Below are 18846 nucleotides of genomic sequence, written 5' to 3' on the forward strand. Positions count from 1 at the left end.
GACAGCTTGCTGGCAGCCCTCGCTCGCTCTCGGTGCCTCCTTGGCCTCGGCGCCCATTCTGGCCGCGCTTGAGGAGCCCTTCAGCCCGCCGCTGCACCGTGGGAACCCTTCTCTGGGCTGGTCGAGGCCGGAGCCGGCTCCCTCAGCTTGAGGAGAGGTGTGGACGGAGAGGCACGGGCGGTAACCGGGTCTGCGCGCGGCGCTTGTGGGCCAGCTAGAGTTCCGGGTGGGCGTGGGTTTGGCGGGCCCCGCACTCGGAGCGGCCGGCCGGCGCTGCCGGCCCGGGGCAGTGAGGGGCTTAGCACCCGGGCCAGCAGCTGCGGAGGGTGCGCCGGGTCCCGCAGCAGTGCCGGCCCACCAGACTCAGGAGCGCCGCCCCCTGCTCCACGACGCCTGGTCCCATCGACCGCCCAACGGCTGAGGAGTGCAGGCGCACAGCCCGGGACAGGCAGGCAGCCCCAACTGCGGCCCCGGTGCGGGATCTGCTGGGTGAAGCCAGCTGCGCTCCTGAGTCTGGTGGGGACTTGGAGAACGTTTATGTCTAGCTCAGGGTTTGTAAACACACCAATCAACACTGTATCTAGCTAATCTAGTGGGGACGTGGAGAACTTTTGTGTCTAGCTCAGGGATTGTAAACGCACCAATCAGCACCCTGTCAAAACAGACCAATCGGCTCTCTGTAAAATGGACCAATCAGCAGGATGAGGGTGGGGCCAGATAAGGAAATAAAAGCAGGCTGCCCGAGCCAGCAGTGGCAACACCTTCCGGTTGTGGAAGTTTTGTTCTTTTGCCCTTTGCAGTAAATCTTGCTGCTGCTCACTGTTTGGGTTCCCCACTGCGTTTATGAGCTGTAACACTCACCGCAAAGGTGTGCAGCTTCGCTGCTGAAGCCAGCGAGACCACGAACCCACCGGGAGGAACGAACAGCTCCAGACGTGCCACCTTAAGAGCTGTAACACCGCGAAGGTCTGCAGTTTCACTCCTGAGCCAGCGAGACCACGAACCCACCAGAAGGAAGAAACTCCAAACACATCGGAACATCAGAAGGAACAAACTCCGGATGCGCGCCCTTTAGGAACTGTAACACTCACTGCGAGGGTCTGCGGCTTCATTCTTGAAGTCAGTGAGACCAAGAACCCACCAATTCCGGACACACTATTATTTGTCCTCCCGGTTTCTCAGCTTAAATATCACCTTCTGAGAGAAGCCTACCCTGACCTTCCACACCTGGGTCCGAGAGCACTCAAACTTCTCTTTTACAGCATTTGGCACACTTGACAGAGAAATAGGTAATGGTGTACTCACTTAGTATTGTTTGTCTCCCCCTGCTGGAATAGAAGCTCCTTGGTGGCAGGGACGCGTCTGTCTACTGCTGTATTACCAGTACCTAACACGGTTCGTAACAGTTCCTGACGGTACCTGCCAGTACCTAACAGTTCCTGACGGTACCTGCCAGTACCTAACAGTTCCTGACGGTACCTGCCAGTACCTCACAGTTCCTGGTGCATGACAGTGCTCTGTAGGTATTTGTTTCACAAATAAATAAACAGATCCTTCTTGAGTCCACACCCCTTGAGTCCACGCTGAGGGGTTGTTTTTCTGCCAGAGGCTGGAGAGTAGAAAGGCGTGGGTGCCGTGGGACAGACCTTTCTGGTCACCCCCTCCCTCCATCCTCCTTATATCTCCCACTCGCTTTTCCCCAGCCCAACCCAAATGCAGCAGCATCTGTCTCATCATGGGCTCCTCAAAAAGTGCCCCGACTGAAATACTGCCAGAGACTGGATCTCTGTGAAGCTCTCATGGGAACTGTACCAGGAAAGAGAAGATTCTCTTTGCTAGAACCAGAAGGAGAACACATTCCCCAAAGGGAGACCAGCCTACAACCTCCCCATTCCCTTCCCAGGTAAGGGGCTCTCTGTGGTGAAAATAGTTCTTTCAGCCAAAGACTTTCCCCTGAAAGTTTTTGTTGCTTTAAAAGTATTAACACATAAATACATGTTCATAGCACAAACATACAGAGGGTATATAGAAAAAAGCCTTGTCCCTAGGCACTGAGTGTCTATCTAGAAGCAATAATTTTCTAGAAATAGTCTATATAAACACAAGCAAATTCATATATATTCTCCCCACGCACATATACCCTTTACACAAAGATAGTATACTATTCACACTGTTCTCTACCTCGCTTATTCCACTTAACAATACAGCTTGGGCTGGGCGCGGTGGCTCATGCCTGTAATCCCAACACTTTGGGAGGCCAAGGCTAGGGGATCACTTGAGCACCGGAGTTCAAGACCAGCCTGGGAAACATAGTGGGACCCCATCTCTATAAAAAATAAAAAATTAGCCAGATGTAGTGGCACATGCCTGTAGTCCCAGCTACTCTGGAGGCTGAAGTGGGAGGATCACTTGAGCCCAGGGGTTGAGGCTGCAGTGAGCCATGATTGTACCACTGCACTCCAGCCTGGGTGACAGAGCAAGACCCTGTCTCAAAACAAATAAACAAACAAATCAAGCTTGGAGATTGTTCCACATCCTTTTATATAGAGCTACTTCATTCTTTTTCACCTTTATGTATTTTATTGAGTGCATGTCCCATAATTTATCTACCTAATACCTTATGCATGGATGTTTAGGTAGTTTCTAGTATTTGGCTATTATAAATATCAATGCCTTGAACATACTTGTATAAATTTTATTTTACACCTGTTTGATCATTTGTATGATAAATACCTAGAAGTAGAATGGCTGAATCAAAAGTACAGACTTTTTTTTTAAGTGAGAGCAAATGTATTAAGAAAGTAAAGGAATAAAGAATGGCTAATCCATAGGCAGAGCAGCAAAAAGTATAGACATTTAAAGTTTTGGTAGAAACTACTTAATTTCCCTTTGTTCCGGACTGAATCGTGTCCTCCCCAAAAATTCATATGTTGAAGCCCTAACCCCCAGTGTGACTGTATTTGGAGATGGGACCTATAAGAAGGTAATAAAGATGAAGTGGGGTCATAAGAATGGGCTTCAATCCAATAGGAATGATGTCCTATAAGAAGAGGAAAAGGAAAAGACACCAGAGATCTTTGTCTTTCCGCGTGGACACAGAGAAGAGGGCATGTGAGGAAGAGAGCCTTCACCAGACACCAAGCCTAAAGGCCCTGATCTTGAACTTCCATCCTACAGAAGGGTGAGAACATAAATATTTGTTGTTTAAGCCACCCAGTCTAACACTGTCCGTAGAGGCTGCACCAATTTGGAGAGGCTGCACCAATTTATTATTTATTTATTTATTTCTATTTTTTTGAGACAAAGTCTTGCTTTGTTGTCAAGGCTGGAATGCAGGGGCACGATCTTGGCTAACTGCAACCTCCACCCACCAGGTTCAAGTGATTCTCATGTCTCAGTCTCCTGAGTAGCTGAGGTTACAGGCGCCCACCACCATGTCTGGCTAATTATTGTATTTGTAGTAGAGATTGGTTTTCACCCTCTTGGCCTGGCTGGTTTCGAACTCCTGACCTCAAGTGATTCACCCGCCTCCTAAAGTGCTGGGATTACAGGCATGAGCCACCGTGCCCAGCTGAGGCTGCACCAATTTGAATTTGCACTCCCACTAGTATTATAAGAGAGCAACTATTTTCCTAAGTCATCACCAACTCAAAATGTTGTCAAACTCTTTTATCTTTGCCAATCTAATAGGTGAAGAAAGAATGATATCTCAGGGTGTTTTTATTTTGCATTTTTATTAAATGAGGCTGAACAACTTTCCATGGATTTGATAGACATTTTTATTTCCTTTTCTGTGAATTGTTTATCATATCCTTTACTCATTTTTCTAATAGTTTGTTATTCTTTTCTTATTGATTTATAGGCATCTTTTATATTAAGGAGATTAATTCTTCGTGATATGAGTTTCAAATATTTTCCCCAACTTGTTGCATATCTTGTTTTGTTTTGTTTTGTTTTTGAGACGGAGTCTCACTCTGTGGCCCAGGCTGGAGCAGTGGCCCAGTCTCAGCTCACCGCAACCTCCAACCTCCCGGGTTCAAGCTATTCTCCTGCCTCAGCCTCCCAAGTAGCTGGGATTACAGGCGCATGCCACTATGCTCAGCTAATTTTTTTTTTTTTTTTTTTTTTTTTTTTTGAGACGGAGTCTCGCTCTGTCACCCAGGCTGGAGTGCAGTGGCGCAATCTTGGCTCACTGCAAGCACCACCTCCCAGGTTCACGCCATTCTCCTGCCTCAGCCTCTCCGAGTAGCTGGGACTACAGGCGCCTGCCACCACGCCCGGCTAATTTTTTGTATTTTTTTTTTTTTGGTAGAGACGGGGTTTCACCGTGGTCTCGATCTCCTGACCTCGTGATCCGCCCGCCTCGGCCTCCCAAAGTGCTGGGATTACAGGTGTGAGCCACCGTGCCCCACCTGCATATCTTTTAACATTGTGAATTTTTCCATTTAAAAATTTTTAAGGAATCAAATTTCTCAGCATTTTCTTTATGGCTTCTGGGTTTTGCATAATATTTTCAAAGGTTTTCCCAAGTTAACTTAAGAAGAAGTGTCTCATTTTTTCTTCTATTACTTTAAGGATTTAATAAGAGTTTTGATCCATCTGAAATTTATTTTGATGTGTGGCATAAGGTAGGAAGCCAACTGTATTTTGACAAGCTAGTTGTCCCAAAGTCATTTACTGATAAATCCTTCATTTCCCCATGGATTTGAAGTGCCACATTTAGCATACATTTAATATATGTATTTTGATCTATGGACTTTTAAATTACAGTAATATTATATTATGTGTTCATATCTAGGAAGGCTGGTCTCACTTTATTATTATCTTAGAAATTTCCTTTTGAACCTTAGAATCAGTTTACCTAGTTTCAAAAAACAATCTTGGTGCTTTTATTGGGAATGAATTAAACTTAAGATCAACTTGGGAAGAAATGACCACTTTATAAAGTTGAGTTGTCCTACCTAGGATGGTGATCTTCCTTTTTATCTGCTCAAGTCTTATTTGGTGTCCCTCCATACCGTTTCCAAGTGTTTTACTGACAGCACTTCACATTTCTTAAGTTTATTTCTAGAAATTTCATCTTTTGTTGTTGTTGCTATTATAGGTTGGGTCTTTAATTACATTTTCTGACTTGTTATTGATTGCAGGTGTGAAAACTGTTGGCTTCTATAATTTTGGCATTAGCCAGCTCACTAAATTACCTTTTATAATCGTTCATAGATTCATGTTTTCCAGGTAAAAAATGACATCTTCAAATAATGAAAAATTAACTTCTTCATTTCTTATGAAGCATTTTTTTTTTTCTGAGATGGAATCTTGCTCCATGCTGGCTGTGCAGTGGTGCCATCTTGGCTCACTGCAACCTCCGCCTCCCAGGTTCAAGCAATTCTTCTGCCTCAGCCTCCTGAGTAGCTGGGAGTACAGGCGCCCGCCACCACGCCCAGCTAATTTTTGTATTTTTAGTACAGACAGGGTTTTACCATATTGGCCAGGCTGGTCTCGAACTCCTGGCCTCAGGTGATCCACCTGACTTGGCTTCCCAAAGTGCTGGGATTACAGGCGTGAACCACTGCGCTAGTGAAAGACAGGTTTCTTTTTTTTTTTTTTTTTTTTTTTTTACATAATAAGATCCTTCAAATGAGTTCAAAAGTTCAAAGTTTTAAAAGTATAAAAGAGTAAACAGCAGAAAGATAACCTTTCTACCCCACTGCCCAGATCCCCTCCCTACAGGCAACCAATATTTTTGGCAGTGTGTTTTATATCATTCTATAGACGTCTCATGTATATGCAGCAAGTACAGCTGCCCTGAGAGTGCTTCTGGTAACACAGTTTCACAAGCCCAGGTAAGGCCAAATATGAGATCCTTCTCTTTTCTCTTCAGGAACTAAAGAAAGAAAAACTGAAAAGGCATAGGGCCTGAGTTCCAAGATAGTTCCCAACCTTCTCTGGTAGAGGGTCCCAGACCAGGTAGTCTTGGAAGAGTTGGGGCCCCAGCTTCTACTTTTAAGACATTCATTTTTCACCAACAAATTCTACTTCCTTATCTCTTTCACACAGATAAATTTCAGACACACATGTTCTCTCTGTTATCAAAACAGCCCATGAACATCTCGCAACTTGCAGCCCCTGTCACGTTTAGGGCCTGAGATTTGGAGTTGGATATGGGACTCCTGTTTGTGGCCTCCTCTCTTCCAGAGTCTTCCAGTGCAGTCCAGATAACATCTCTGAGAGTCTCTTGAGACCACTGAAGCAAGAGGCTTCAAGGTTTGTTCTAGGCTTCTCCAGTTGGCAGGTCTTCCCCATCCCACCCCCTCCCCCAGGGCTGCCAGGCATATTCCTGCCTGGGCCTCCTGGCACAAGAGATAAAATGAACAGGGTTACTCCTAGCAACTGGTCCGGGAGATAGCAGCAGGGAGGGAGTAGGAGAGAAGAAACATGTCAGGGTGCTCACAGGAGTAGTGCGGGGAGGTTTTGCTATTTCCAGATTCTTAAGCCAACAAAAGTGCCTTCATCATTTTCTGTCTGGAAGACAGAAAGCCCAAAAGGAGCCCAGAAGCAACAGTTCGAGACAGGCGCTTCCTGTGGCCAAGTGGATAAGAGGAGCGGCCTGCAACCATGGGACAGGGTGAGCCAAGCCAGCGCTCGACAGGGCTTGCTGGATTGTATGCAGCCCTCGCAGCATCACCTGTTTTCATTAAAGGAAGTGGGATGGATGATGGGCGGGGAGATGGTGGTGTAACCATGGTGGGGGAGGGGGTACTGGTGATAATGAGGTGGCTGTGGAGGGGGTGTGGTAGGTGGGTGCTGGTAGAGGTGATAGTGAGCTGGTTGTGGGGCATGGTGTGATGATGGGTGCTGGTGGAGGCAGAGGTGATGGTGGAGTGGCTGTGGAGTGTGGTGTGATGATGGGTACTGGTAGAGGCGGAGGTGATGGTGATGTTGCTATGGGGTGGTTATGGGGTAGGATGTTGGGGTAAACTGGTCATGATAATTGTATGATGATGGTGAGATGGTGATGGTGGTTAACATGGGTTTATATTCTTATCCCAAGGTCATCACAGCATAAGTGTTCACAACTTACTGATACAAATGAGAGACACCCTGTGATACAAATGAGAGATACCCTGGGTAGCATGAAGGTGTCACAGCTTCTACACCAAATGGGAGAGAAGGAGAGGAGGGAGTCAGGGAATCCACTTAAAAGGGGCAGAGGCAGACACAAAGCAAGAAACCAACAGAGGTGGTCAGAGTCGCAGCACTCTTGGCAGTAATTATTATATCCTGGCCTGGGAATTGCCTGGCTGTTCTGTGTCCTGGGAGAAGCAAGAGGGTAGTCAGAGGGAAATGGTGCAGAGGTGTGGGGACAGTGGGATGCAGCTGTGGTTCTGTTGCTATAGAAACTGCCTCACTCCCCTGCCCTGGTTGGCCAGTCTGGTGTGTGGAGGGCAACTGACCCTGAGACCAACACCTGATAGGGAAAAAAAAGAATTCTGGGTGAATTAAGTCAATAATCTCAGCCACGTCTTGTGAAAATAGAGCAAACACCAATAAATTGTCCTTTTTCTTTTTTTAAACAGAGTCTCTCTCTGTCACCAGGCTGGAGTGCAGTGCGCAATCTCAGCTCACTGCAACCTCCGCCTCCTGGGTTCAAGTGATTCTCCTGCCTTCTGAGTAGCTGGGACTACAGGCGCCCACCACCACGCCTGACTAATTTTTTGTATTTTTAGTAGAGACGGGGTTTCACCTTGTTGGCCAGGATGGTCTCGATCTCTTGACCTCGTGATCCATCCGCCTCGGCCTCCCAAAGTTTTGGGATTACAGGCATGAGCCAGCACGCCTGGCCAAACCGTTCTTTCTATTCTGTAGAGACCAGACAAATTAAAAATCTACTCAATCAGAGAAACACAAAGGTATCAGGAGATTGTTTAGTCCCAAACCAGAGGATGCCCCTGGGCACTAAATTCTTTCCAGGCAGTGGGTGGCAGAGGGCCCAGTAGCCACCAGATGGGAATCACTGAGTATGAACTCATGACATGCGGCAGTGGCTGGAGCTGGCTTGTGCTGACTTGCAAGAGCCAATTGCTAAATTTTGAGGAATCTTGTGAACAAGTTCTTTTTTTTTTTTGAGACGGAGTTTTGCTCTGTCACCCAGGCTGGAGTGCAGTGGCGCGATCTCCGCTCACTGCAAGCTCTGCCTCCCGGGTTCACACCATTCTCCTGCCTCAGCCTCTCCGAGTAGCTGGGACTACAGGCGCCCGCCACCACGCCCGGCTAATTTTTTGTATTTTTAGTAGAGACGGGGTTTCACCATGGTCTCGATCTCCTGACCTCGTGATCCGCCTGCCTCGGCCTCCCAAAGTGCTGGGATTACAAGCGTGAGCCACCGCGCCCGGCCGAACAAGTTCTTAAACACAGGCATTATTAAAAATTAAATTGTATAAACTTACAAGTAAAAAATTTATATTAAAAAGAAAGATAATAAGTACTCTAAACTCATCACCACCTACATATTTTACTCCTTTTTACCTTTATGTTTTTGAGGGTGTTTATGTCTCCTGTATCTCTGTGCTGGAAAAACCACATGATGAAGTGCCAGTCCACGCCTCTTCACAGCTCTGCGCTTGCTGACATCACCTCAGTAGCTTCAAACTGGCCACTGGGGGAGTATTTTACACCACAGAACTTGGCAAACGCTGTAACTCAGTACGCCCTTCCCCTCACCAACCCCTCCCCCCAGCCAGTTGTTAAACACATAACTGCTTGAGGGGCACATCTGAGGCAGCTCTGGGGTATTGTGAAAGGCAGAGAGGGAGGAGGGTGGGGTATTGTGCACCTCTGAAGAGCATTCCACATGATCTCCAGGTTAACACAACTTCTCATGGGCTGTGGTACAAATAGGAGATGCTGGGAAAACACGAAGGTATCATTGCCTCAAGACCCAGTGGGAGAGAAGGAGAGGTAGGAGTCAATGAATCCACCTAAAAGGGGCAGAGGCAGAGATAAACCAAGAAACCAGGCAGACCTAAAGAATGCAGATACCTCAGGGGCCCTGCGAGGGTCTGGCAGCACAGATGGGGACCTGAGGCCCCTGTGATGCATCTGAGAAAATCTCCTTTAAGGCTGTCTCAATGTTCTCATCCATTCATTGACGGAGCAAACACTGATTGGCTATCTGTTGAGTTCTGCTGGGGCAGAGGATGCAGATATGAGAAAGTACTGTACCTTGGGGAGCTCACAGTGAAAAGGGGAGCAGAGGGCTAGGCAGGTGATGGCTATCAAATGGGATAAGTGCTGAAGAAAGTGGGGCAGAGTACTGTGGGAGTCCAGAGGACTGACCTCTGCCAGGAGGAGTCAGTGAAGGCTACAGAGGTGGGTGCCTTTGGATCTTGGAAGATGAGTAGACATCTGCCAGATAGAGAAGAGATGGTGGGAGCCTTCTAGACAGAACAAGAATCCAAATGAATTCTAGTGACTCTTGCCGTAACACTATGGTCATTACATGGGTTCAGATACACTGAGGCTCAAGTCATATCACTTAGGATGTGACTAAGGCATTCCACCATCCAATCCAACTCAACCAGTCTGCAGAGGCAGGGCTTATCCTGGGCCCCAGCACAAGCTTTGCGCTAAGCAGAAAGAGGAATCATTGTTGGTTTCTGAGTGCTGCTGTACTTCAGTTTACAAATCCCAGCCTCCCCGTGGCTACTTTATCTATAGCCATGGCCTGACCAAGCCAAGTGGAGGAGGGGGATACAAGGATGCAAGGGGCACCCAGGGACACCAGGACCAGACACAGAGAGTTTCCTTCCCTCCTCTGGACACTTTCACATTTCTTCATATTCAGTGATGTCAGTTCTTTTGCCCTAAATAGACATCATTGGCATCTTCTATCATCCCCATCACTAGTGAAAGAAAAAGTAGAACATCCTTCCCCTCTACTCTTCAGCTCTAAGCAGAGAGACTGGGAACTGAGGGAAATTTGAAGTAGGAGTATCCTGAAATTGACAAGATATGTCTTGTAGTCTAAAGGACATTGCCATCAGGGTCATATCACTTCCCTGAAGTGGGTTAGACCTCATTTCATACCTGCGAGCAAAAGCCATAGTTTCTTTCTTGTGGCAGCTGAGCCAGTGCAAAAACTGCAGGCTGCCTTTCAGACCAAGGAGATTCCCAATGGCCTTCTGCCATCAAAGGAACAAAAAGTACACAATTCCTTTGCTGCAAAAAAAAAAAACAAAAATCAAAAAAAACTTTTTTTTTCCAGCATTGTTCCTTATCTTGCGCTTGCTGAACATATCTTTTGACTTCTCTACTCCTTGTTTTTTTCTTCCCTCTTGTATTAGTCCATTCTCACACTACTATAAAGACATACCTGAGATGGGGTAATTTATAAAGAAAGGAAGTTTAACTGGCTTATGGTTCTGTGGGCTGTACAAGCTTCTGCTCCTGGGGAGGCCTCAGGAAACTTACAATCATGGCAGAAGGTGAAGGGGAAGCAAGCATATCTTCACATGGCTGGTGGGAAGGAGAGAGAGAGAGAGTGAAGGAGGAGGTGCTACACACTTTTAAACAAGCAGCACTGGGGGATGGTGCTAAACCATTAGAAACTGCCCCCATGATCCAATCACCCCCCTCTAGGCCCCTCCTCTAACACTGGGGATTACAATTCGACCTGATATTTGGGCAGGGACCCAAAGCCAAACCATATCACTTCTGTTAAATGAGAATTGATTAACAGACTGTCATAATACTCTTGAGCCACCTCCGTGAAGGGTTTTTCTGGGCTGCATAGTGTTGTGAGTTTATAGTAAGACTTTAGGTCAAAAAGCTACCATGCACAGTCTCGGGTGAGACAGTTCCACACTCAGCCTCACTCTTCTCATCTGTAGAACAAGAGAATTGGACTCAGTGATCTCAAAACTAACTCTAAAAATTATCTGATTGTGCTCTAAGAAAAAATGAGTAGGTGCGAGAAAGATTTTGGGTTTTATTCATTGCTTGTGGATTGGGACAAGAAAAAGGAGGCCAACAATGAGAGTAAGCATTGCACTTATTAATAATAATAACAACAACAGTTTCATTTAATGGGACTTACTGTGTATCTGACACTGTGCTAAATGTATTATACATCATCTAATCCCCACAACTCTGAAAGGAGGGATGATTATTCTAAGGAAAAGGAAACTGAGGCTGAGGGTGGTTAAGTTACTTACCTGGGATTGCGCAGCTAAAACGTAAGTGGAGCCAAGGATTTGAACCCTGGTCTCTCTGACTCCAGAATCTCTGCTTGTACTTACATTGTCACATTTACTTAGTTTCCATGACTTCTCTCTTTCCCACAACAGCCCTGGGTATCAAGAGCTGCGACTTTCAGGCAGCAAGAAACAATGAGGAGCACCACACCAAGGCCCTCAGCTCCCGGCGCCTCTTTGTGAGGAGGGGGCAGCCCTTCACCATCATCCTGCACTTCTGCGCTCCAGTCCGTGCATTTCTGCCTGCCCTGAAGAAGGTGGCCCTCACTGCACAAACTGGTTAGTGAGACAGGCCTAGACTCCTTTGGCAGCAGGCCTGGGGGGTTCTCTGTTCTCTCCAGCACCCTGTTAGCAAATCAAAGGGCAAATGGCCCACACTGCAGCTGGGCCATAAGAAGTCCTGCCCACCTGGCAGGGCGGTCATGAGGGTGCCACGAGATTATGTGCCTGGTAAATATTGTTTATGATGACTCAGAAGCTGCCTAGCAGCAGCATCACCAAGAGCCTCTTTTTGGTTGCAAATATAATAGTAGCTTTGTAGAAAATTCTGGATGGGGCCGGGTATGGTGGCTCACACCTGTAATCCCAGCACTTTGGGAGGCTGAGGCGGGTGGATTACCTGAGGTCAGGAGTTCAAGACCAGCCTGACCAATATGGTGAAGCCCTGTTTCTACCAAAAATACAAAAAATTAGCCAGGCGTGGTGGCGGGTGACTATAATCCCAGCTACTCAGGAGGCTGAGACAGGAGAATCACTTGAACCCAGGAGGTGGAGGTTGCAATGAGCCGAGATTGTGCCACTGCACTCCAGCCTGGGCGACAAGAGCAAAACTCTGTCTCAAAAAAAAAAAAAAGAAAGAAAAAGAAAATTCTGGATGGAATCGAACCCAGGCTAAATATAACATTTAATTGCTACTTTTTATTGAATCCATACTACCTGTCAGGTGTTGGGCCAAGTACTTCACATGCAGTATTTCATTCAGTCCTGCCATGGGCCATGAAGAAGGTACTATTACGATGCCCATTTTATAGACTATGATGTAGGTCCATGGGTACCAAAAGCCTGTGCTCTCCTATCACTCTTTCTTGATGGGCCTCATTTCTAGGTGGGTCACTTTCATTATCCTCCAAAAACAACTTTCACCTGCTCTATCTTTGTAATACCCTGACCTTATTACGCTGAGTTGTGACCAAGAAGTCCCAGTGACGGACTAATCACTGTGTGACTGCAGGAGAGAAGCCTTCCAAGATCAACAGGACCCAAGCCACATTCCCAATTTCCAGTCTGGGGGACCGAAAGTGGTGGAGTGCAGTGGTGGAGGAGAGAGATGCCCAGTCCTGGACCATCTGTGTGACCACACCTGCGGACGCTGTCATTGGCCACTACTCGCTTCTGCTGCAGGTCTCAGGCAGGAAGCCACACCTCTTGGGCCAGTTCACACTGCTCTTTAACCCCTGGAGTAGAGGTAAGTTTGGACCTGGGCCTGCCTGGGCTGCACGGAGGCTCCAGACACTGGAGCTGGGGTGCAGCTCTGGCACGGAGCACCTGCACCAGGCCCCTGTGGCAGCCCTCTCTAAGGACAGCACCAACACCCAGTCTGTGCCAGGGCTTTCTCCCTGAATGAACCAGCTCTCAGACCCAGGGTCCTGTTTTGGTGTCACCCCTGGGAGAAGCGGGTTGAGCCTTCCCACTGAAAGCGAAAGCTTGTCTCACCACCAGACCCTGGTGCTGGCTCACGCTATTTTGGTCACAGGAGTTGAGACTCACTGAGATGACCCTGGGAAAGCTGCCCTTCATTCTAACAGTGCAGGGGTGAGAACTGGAGAGGGCCTTGGGAATGAGGTGGCCTGAGGATGGGCTTCTCTCTCTCTCCCCCACTATTCTGTTTCCAGAGTGCACTCAGGCTTTGCGGGACCTGAAGCTGATGCAATTTGGGGGACCCTCTTTAAGAAAAAGAATATACCATTTTGAATTGATAAGGCTCCCCCGCCGACCAGGGCCCCAAGAGGTCTGTGTTATTCCACAAGCTTCTGCTTCCGCTTCCCAGGAAATCTACACTTCCCTGTCTTTACTCCTCTCTTCCGGCTCATTCTGTTCTTGCAGATTGCTGGGTGCTCTCCAGACCCCCCTACCCAAGGGTCTGACGGGACCCCAAGGTTCACCAGCCTATGAGCGGCTTCCCTGGGGTCAGGTGACCTGCTATGCCCCGCCCCCCCCCAACCGTGGCCACCTCTAGCAAAGCTCAGCCCTAGCTGTGGCTGGAGCTATGTCGTCTAGAAATGGCCATCTGACATAATATATGTCCAAATCAGACCCAAAGTAGGACTCATCTTCTCTTCCTCCCCACTCTGAAGATTGTGTCTGTCTTTGCTTTTAAATCTATCTTACCCACCTTCATCCTTGGGCTCCCTGAAGGGTTTGTTGGGAGAATGAAAAAGAGTTTCTCCCGGTTTTCCTGTCTTTACAACATCAAACGAGTACATAGCCCTTTTCCTCTCAAGAGTTTTGCTGCCAGCCTGAAGGAGGCCCCGTGGCAAGGCGGGGCCAGGAAACTGACGGAAACATGGGGAGGTGGAAGAACCTTCCCAGGTTCTTAAGCCTGGCCCCATGTCTGGCCCGCAGCTCCTGACTGCTTTTCTCTGTGGTACCTTAAACCCTCCACTTCTCCTGTCCAGGGCAGGGTTCTCCCCTACTTCAGGTGGCCCCACCTGTCCTCAGCTCAGACCCTTATTTCCTGCTCCAAGGGCAAAGGCAGGTGGATCAGCAGATGGGAGCTCTTATTCATCCAGGTGCCCCACGTAGATGAATGTAGATGCAGGGCCCCTCAGCTGGGGGAGGCCCTGTGGCTCTCCACGACTGGCAGAAAGCCCTTCAAGCCGCTTCCCTCTGAAGCTGAGGCATTGGTGTACCCCCCGATCACCCTGAGTCTGCTTCCAGAGCCGGGCCCTGGCAACCGCCGTAAAGACCCAGCAAAGAGTTCTAGGACAGTGCTTGGCTCAGGGCGCCCACACTCTTGACTCCAGTGCCAGGAGTCCTGCCTTTGTGCTCAGTTTGTAGGGACCTGCCTACGGAGGGCCTCTCTACCTGAGTGGGGTGGAGGTCTCTGTCTGGGCAGGGGAGAGTCATGGGCTCCGCTCATCTGGGAGGTGACTGAGAAATTTTCAGATTCGCTGGCATCTCAGTGTTATCTTGGCATGCTTGGAGATGGGGATTCAAAAGGAAATTTTACATCATTTTACATCCTATGGTAAAAGTTGGAGCCCTGCTCATAGGCCAGGCACTTTATAAAGGGGGCTACATATACCCAAGCAGAGAGGAGGAGGCTGGCACTGCCCATGCTCTCATAAGCTACTTCCTAGAGACCTGCAGATCCTGGGGCCAAACACCTCAGTTTGAAGTAATTTCCAAAAAATAAAAAGTAAAAAACAGTGATGCCTAGCTGACTTCAGAGAGTACTCAGGATGGAAGGCAGGAGTGGAGGGCTCCTTGAGCATATGGTTCTGTGGTTTTAGGCCCCAGATTCTTCAGGGCTTCCTGATTTCTGGCGTCTTATCCTTCTGTTGCCTTGAGGACCCTCATCCCCAGATGGATCCCTGGAGGGCTCCAGAGAGGTTAGCCTAGCATCTCCTCTGGATGATTTGGAAATCCTTTTCTCTCTCTAGTCCCCAGAAACTAATCTAACCCCTGTCCACTCCACCTCAGCCATTGGGTCAGAGTGATTAGCCCTCAGCACTTGCCCTCCTGCTTCTAGCTTCCCAGAGTGGGTGATGGCCCCCTTAAAAGTCGCCCACCCTCCTCAGGATTTCCAGCCCAACCCTAGGATGAGGAAAGCAGGAGGGGCACCGGCAAGAGACCGAGGGAGCCCTAGACCCACTTGGACACCCCCAGGGCAGAAATTCAATGTTCTGACTTCCACCTCTCAACCCCGCTGCTCCTTCCAACCCTCCAACCCTGTTTTGCCAAATGCTCCTCTTCCCTCTGCTCACATCCGTCAGTCTATGCTTAATTGTCTTTTTTCTGAAACACCTGTTTTTGGTCACAAATTGAATTTGTGGGGAAGACATACAAGCCATTGGGAAGCTCCCTGGCCTGTTGCCAATTTATCCAGGGACGATAGTGTTCTGGCTGTGAACGACTAGGATTTTCTTTTTTTTTTCTTTTTTCTTTCTTTTTTTTTTTTTTTTTGGAGACAGAGTTTCACTCTTGTTGCCCAAGCTGGAGTGCAATGGCATGATCTCAGCTCACTGCAACCTCCGCCTCCCGGGTTCAAGAGATACTCCTGCCTTAGCCTCCCGAGTAGCTGGGATTACAAACGCGTGCCACCACGCCCGGCTAATTTTTTATACTTTTAGTAGAGACAGGGTTTCACCATGTTGGTCAGGCTGGTCTTGATCTCCTGACCTCAGGTGATCCACCCACCTCAGCCTCCCAAAGTGCTGGGATTACAGGCGTGAGCCACCACGCCTGGCTGGTTTTCATTTTTTTTTAAGAGAAAGTGTCTCACTGTGTCACCCAGGCTGGAGTGCAGTGGCACCATCATAGCTCATTGCAACCTAAAACTCCTGGGCTCAAGTTTCCTCCCGCCTCAGCCTCCTGAATAGCTAGGACTACAAGTGCACACCACCACACCCGGCTGTTTTTTTTTATTTTTTTGTAGAGACAGGGTCTTGCTGTGTTGCCCAGGCTGGTCTCGAACTCCTGGCCTCAAACTGTCCTCCTGCTTTGGCCTCCCAAAGTGCTGGGATTATAGGTGTGAGCCACTGCACCTGGCCAACCAAGCTTTTTAAGGTTGTTCTTGTCTTCCTGGCTGACCATAAAGGCCACACCCTGATTGACCCAGGGACTCTGGGCTGGGTCCCTGTGGGGGCAGTGAAAGAGGGACTTCCTCCTCAGTCTTCATTAGGCCCAGAGCTGATGGGGTGGCCTGCAGCCAAACCTAATCTCGGCAGGGAGGACAGAGGCCTGGATGTGGAGGGTGGACCTAGCACCCCCACAGGCTCTCATCCCTACCCACCTCTCACCAGAGGATGCTGTGTTCCTGAAGAATGAGGCTCAGCGCATGGAGTACTTGTTGAACCAGAATGGTCTCATCTACCTGGGCACAGCTGACTGCATCCAGGCAGAGTCCTGGGACTTTGGCCAGGTACCAGGGCCCTCTAGGGGAGGAGTGTGTAGAGTGACTGTCCCATAACCTTGCATGTTCAGGCTAGACAGAGCTGGTAGGTCCAAAAACCCGTGGTCATGAGACCATTTCTTTAGCCCATTTCAGTCTTGTGGTGCCTCCCATTCCTCTGGGCCATATCAGAACATCCTCTGAAGCTCCCAGAATTATTTTCTTTAAAACTGTGGAAATCAAGCCTCAGTTACATCCTCACTGTCTTTGAGATAAAGACCAAATCCCCCTACCCTAACATCCATGGCCCTTCCAGCCAGGACCCTGCTTTCCTTTCTCCATGAACCGCCCCAGTTCCATCCTCAGAGCAACAGGCTGAACGTTCCCTCTGCCAGGAAGGGCTTCCCACTCTTATCTCCTGGCAAGCTCCTACCCATCTCTCAAGACCTTCTAGAAGCCTTCCCCAACCCCCAAAGGCAGAGGGAGCCTCTCCACTGTGCTGCTCTGTGCCGGCATCTCTACAAGAGCCCTAGGCATGCTGCTGTGCTCTGTAATCTAAGGGGCTGGACTGCGTGTCCATCTCCAGTCCTAAACCGTGGGCTCCTCAGGAACAGGAGCTGCCTCGGTATCCTCCACTCTTGGTTCAGGGCTGGTAGGAGCAGTCAGGGTTCACTAAATGGAAATGGAATGCAATGCAATTAAACGAAACAGTACAGCACGGATCCCTGAGAGCTCACACCCTACCGGGAGTCAGACAACAGATAGGCAAAGGATTGGATGCCTGGGAAAAGGAACCCAGGTCACATTGAGAGGTGGGGGGAGGGAGCCAGAGCTCCTCAGAGGGGTGAGGCAAGGGAGGCAGGTGTGGAGTGCGGGTCTGGGAGAAGGACGAGATGATGAGGCTGTCCTGCGGGATGAGTGCCTAACCTGGGAACCCTTCATCATGGCCCTGTGTGGTCCTTAACAGTTCGAGGGGGATGTCATCGACCTCAGCCTGCGCTTGCTGAGTGAGGACAAGCAGGTAGAGAAGTGGAGCCAGCCGGTGCACGTGGCCTGTGTGTTGGGTGCCTTGGTAAGCGAGAGGCTGGGGAACCAGAATGGGGCAGGAGTGAGACAAGAGCCCTCTGAGAGACCTGCCCCACCACCGTGGCCTCAGAAACCCCCAAATCACAAATGGCCCCCTCCTCCCAGGGGGTGGGAACAGTCCCTACAGAAGGGTCCAAGGAGGACAAAAAGACAGGCAATAGCATCCACAGTGGGGAGAAAAGCAAAGAAATGTGTGATCCATCAGGACGCAAGCCCGCAGAAGACTAAGCCTCCTTTCCCTCCCCACACCCAGTCCCATCCTGGAGCTTAGGCCCATGGGAAGGAGCGGGTAGGGCCCATCTTATCCAGTGCTTGCTGCTGCAGTGATCGAAGGGACTTCTTTTATACTTCTAAATTATTCATAAGAATATGCAGACCATGATGGTAACTTGGTGCTTTCCCTTGTCCCTAAAAATCCTCTCAGAGGAGTCATGTGTTCACCATTCCCTCTTTGCCGCTGAAGTCCCCTCTGAAAAGATGGTGAGGGTCCAGGCCAGCCTGTGAGTTGAAAGAAGCTTGGGATAAGTGGCCTCCAGGACCCAGGTGCAAACCACCTCAAACGAGTCAGGGTGGAGGACTAAGAACCGGTGAAACCAGCCCCTGAGGAAGGGCAGCTCTCATGCTCCTCTTTGTGGCTGGAGCCAGAGGGCTTGTTAAGAAGGGGAGTCCTGGGCTCCAGCCCTAGAGCTATGACCCAGGGGCCTAGGATGGAGCCCAGGAGCATGCAGGTTTAACCAGTACCAGGTGGCTCTAATGCTGGGTATCTGTTCACCATGGTTGGAGTACTGCAATGAGCCCTCCTTACCCATGCCCTGGAAGCTGTCCTGCCCGAGGGACTCATACTGACATCCACACATTTCCCCAAACAGCTGCATTCTCTCAAGGAGAAGAGGGTCCTGCCCACCCCGCAGACCCGGGCCACCCAGGAAGGGTCCTTGATAAACAAGCGCCGGGGCAGCGTGCCCATCCTGCGGCAGTGGCTCACAGGCCGAGGCCGACCCGTGTATGATGGCCAGGCCTGGGTGTTGGCTGCTGTTGCTTGCACAGGTTGGTCCCCTTGTCTCCTGTAGAGTGCCCTGCCTCCTGGGTTGTTCCCTGGCCTCCCATGCGGGAAGGACATCTCCAAAAGCAGGTGCTGCCTCCCTGCAGCCGCATTTCCCCATCTCATCACACAGAAGTAGTTGTTCCAGGCAGCTTCTCCCACCAGCTTCTGCTGCTTTTCCCCTCAGCAAAGGTGGGCTCATTTGCAAACTCTGTTCCCAAATTCACTTACTTCCCTAACCCTGCCCTAGCAGAGCAGCCCTGCAGTGCTGTGTTCTATGCTCTGTTGCCTTCTCCCCTGCTATATACCCCGCATGCGGTGGAACCTGTGCCTTATTGATCAGCCTTCATGCA

General features: G+C 49.3%; 1 protein-coding gene across 6 annotated transcripts in view; it reads left to right on the forward strand.

Annotated features, from left to right (window-relative positions):
• The first annotated feature begins 3107 nt into the window (after nucleotides 1-3107).
• EPB42 (erythrocyte membrane protein band 4.2) overlaps nucleotides 3108-18846 on the forward strand; it is a 28271-nt gene continuing 12532 nt past the window's right edge. The window contains exons 1-9 of one of the 6 annotated variants that reach the window (XM_055278917.2): nucleotides 3108-3181; nucleotides 5882-5967; nucleotides 6099-6264; nucleotides 6534-6625; nucleotides 11346-11531; nucleotides 12484-12717; nucleotides 16277-16395; nucleotides 17333-17437; nucleotides 18321-18498. In XM_055278917.2, coding sequence (XP_055134892.2) covers nucleotides 6616-6625; nucleotides 11346-11531; nucleotides 12484-12717; nucleotides 16277-16395; nucleotides 17333-17437; nucleotides 18321-18498 — 832 coding nt within the window. In that variant the 5' untranslated portion in view covers nucleotides 3108-3181; nucleotides 5882-5967; nucleotides 6099-6264; nucleotides 6534-6615. Of the gene's footprint in view, nucleotides 3182-5881; nucleotides 5968-6098; nucleotides 6265-6529; nucleotides 6731-11345; nucleotides 11532-12483; nucleotides 12718-16276; nucleotides 16396-17332; nucleotides 17438-18320; nucleotides 18499-18846 lie in introns of those variants that run through there. The other 5 variants (XM_055278918.2, XM_055278919.2, XM_055278915.2 and 2 more) reach the window with 5 other exon arrangements.

This window comes from Symphalangus syndactylus, chromosome 5 (genome assembly GCF_028878055.3).
Source record: "Symphalangus syndactylus isolate Jambi chromosome 5, NHGRI_mSymSyn1-v2.1_pri, whole genome shotgun sequence".
NCBI lineage: Eukaryota > Metazoa > Chordata > Mammalia > Primates > Hylobatidae > Symphalangus > Symphalangus syndactylus.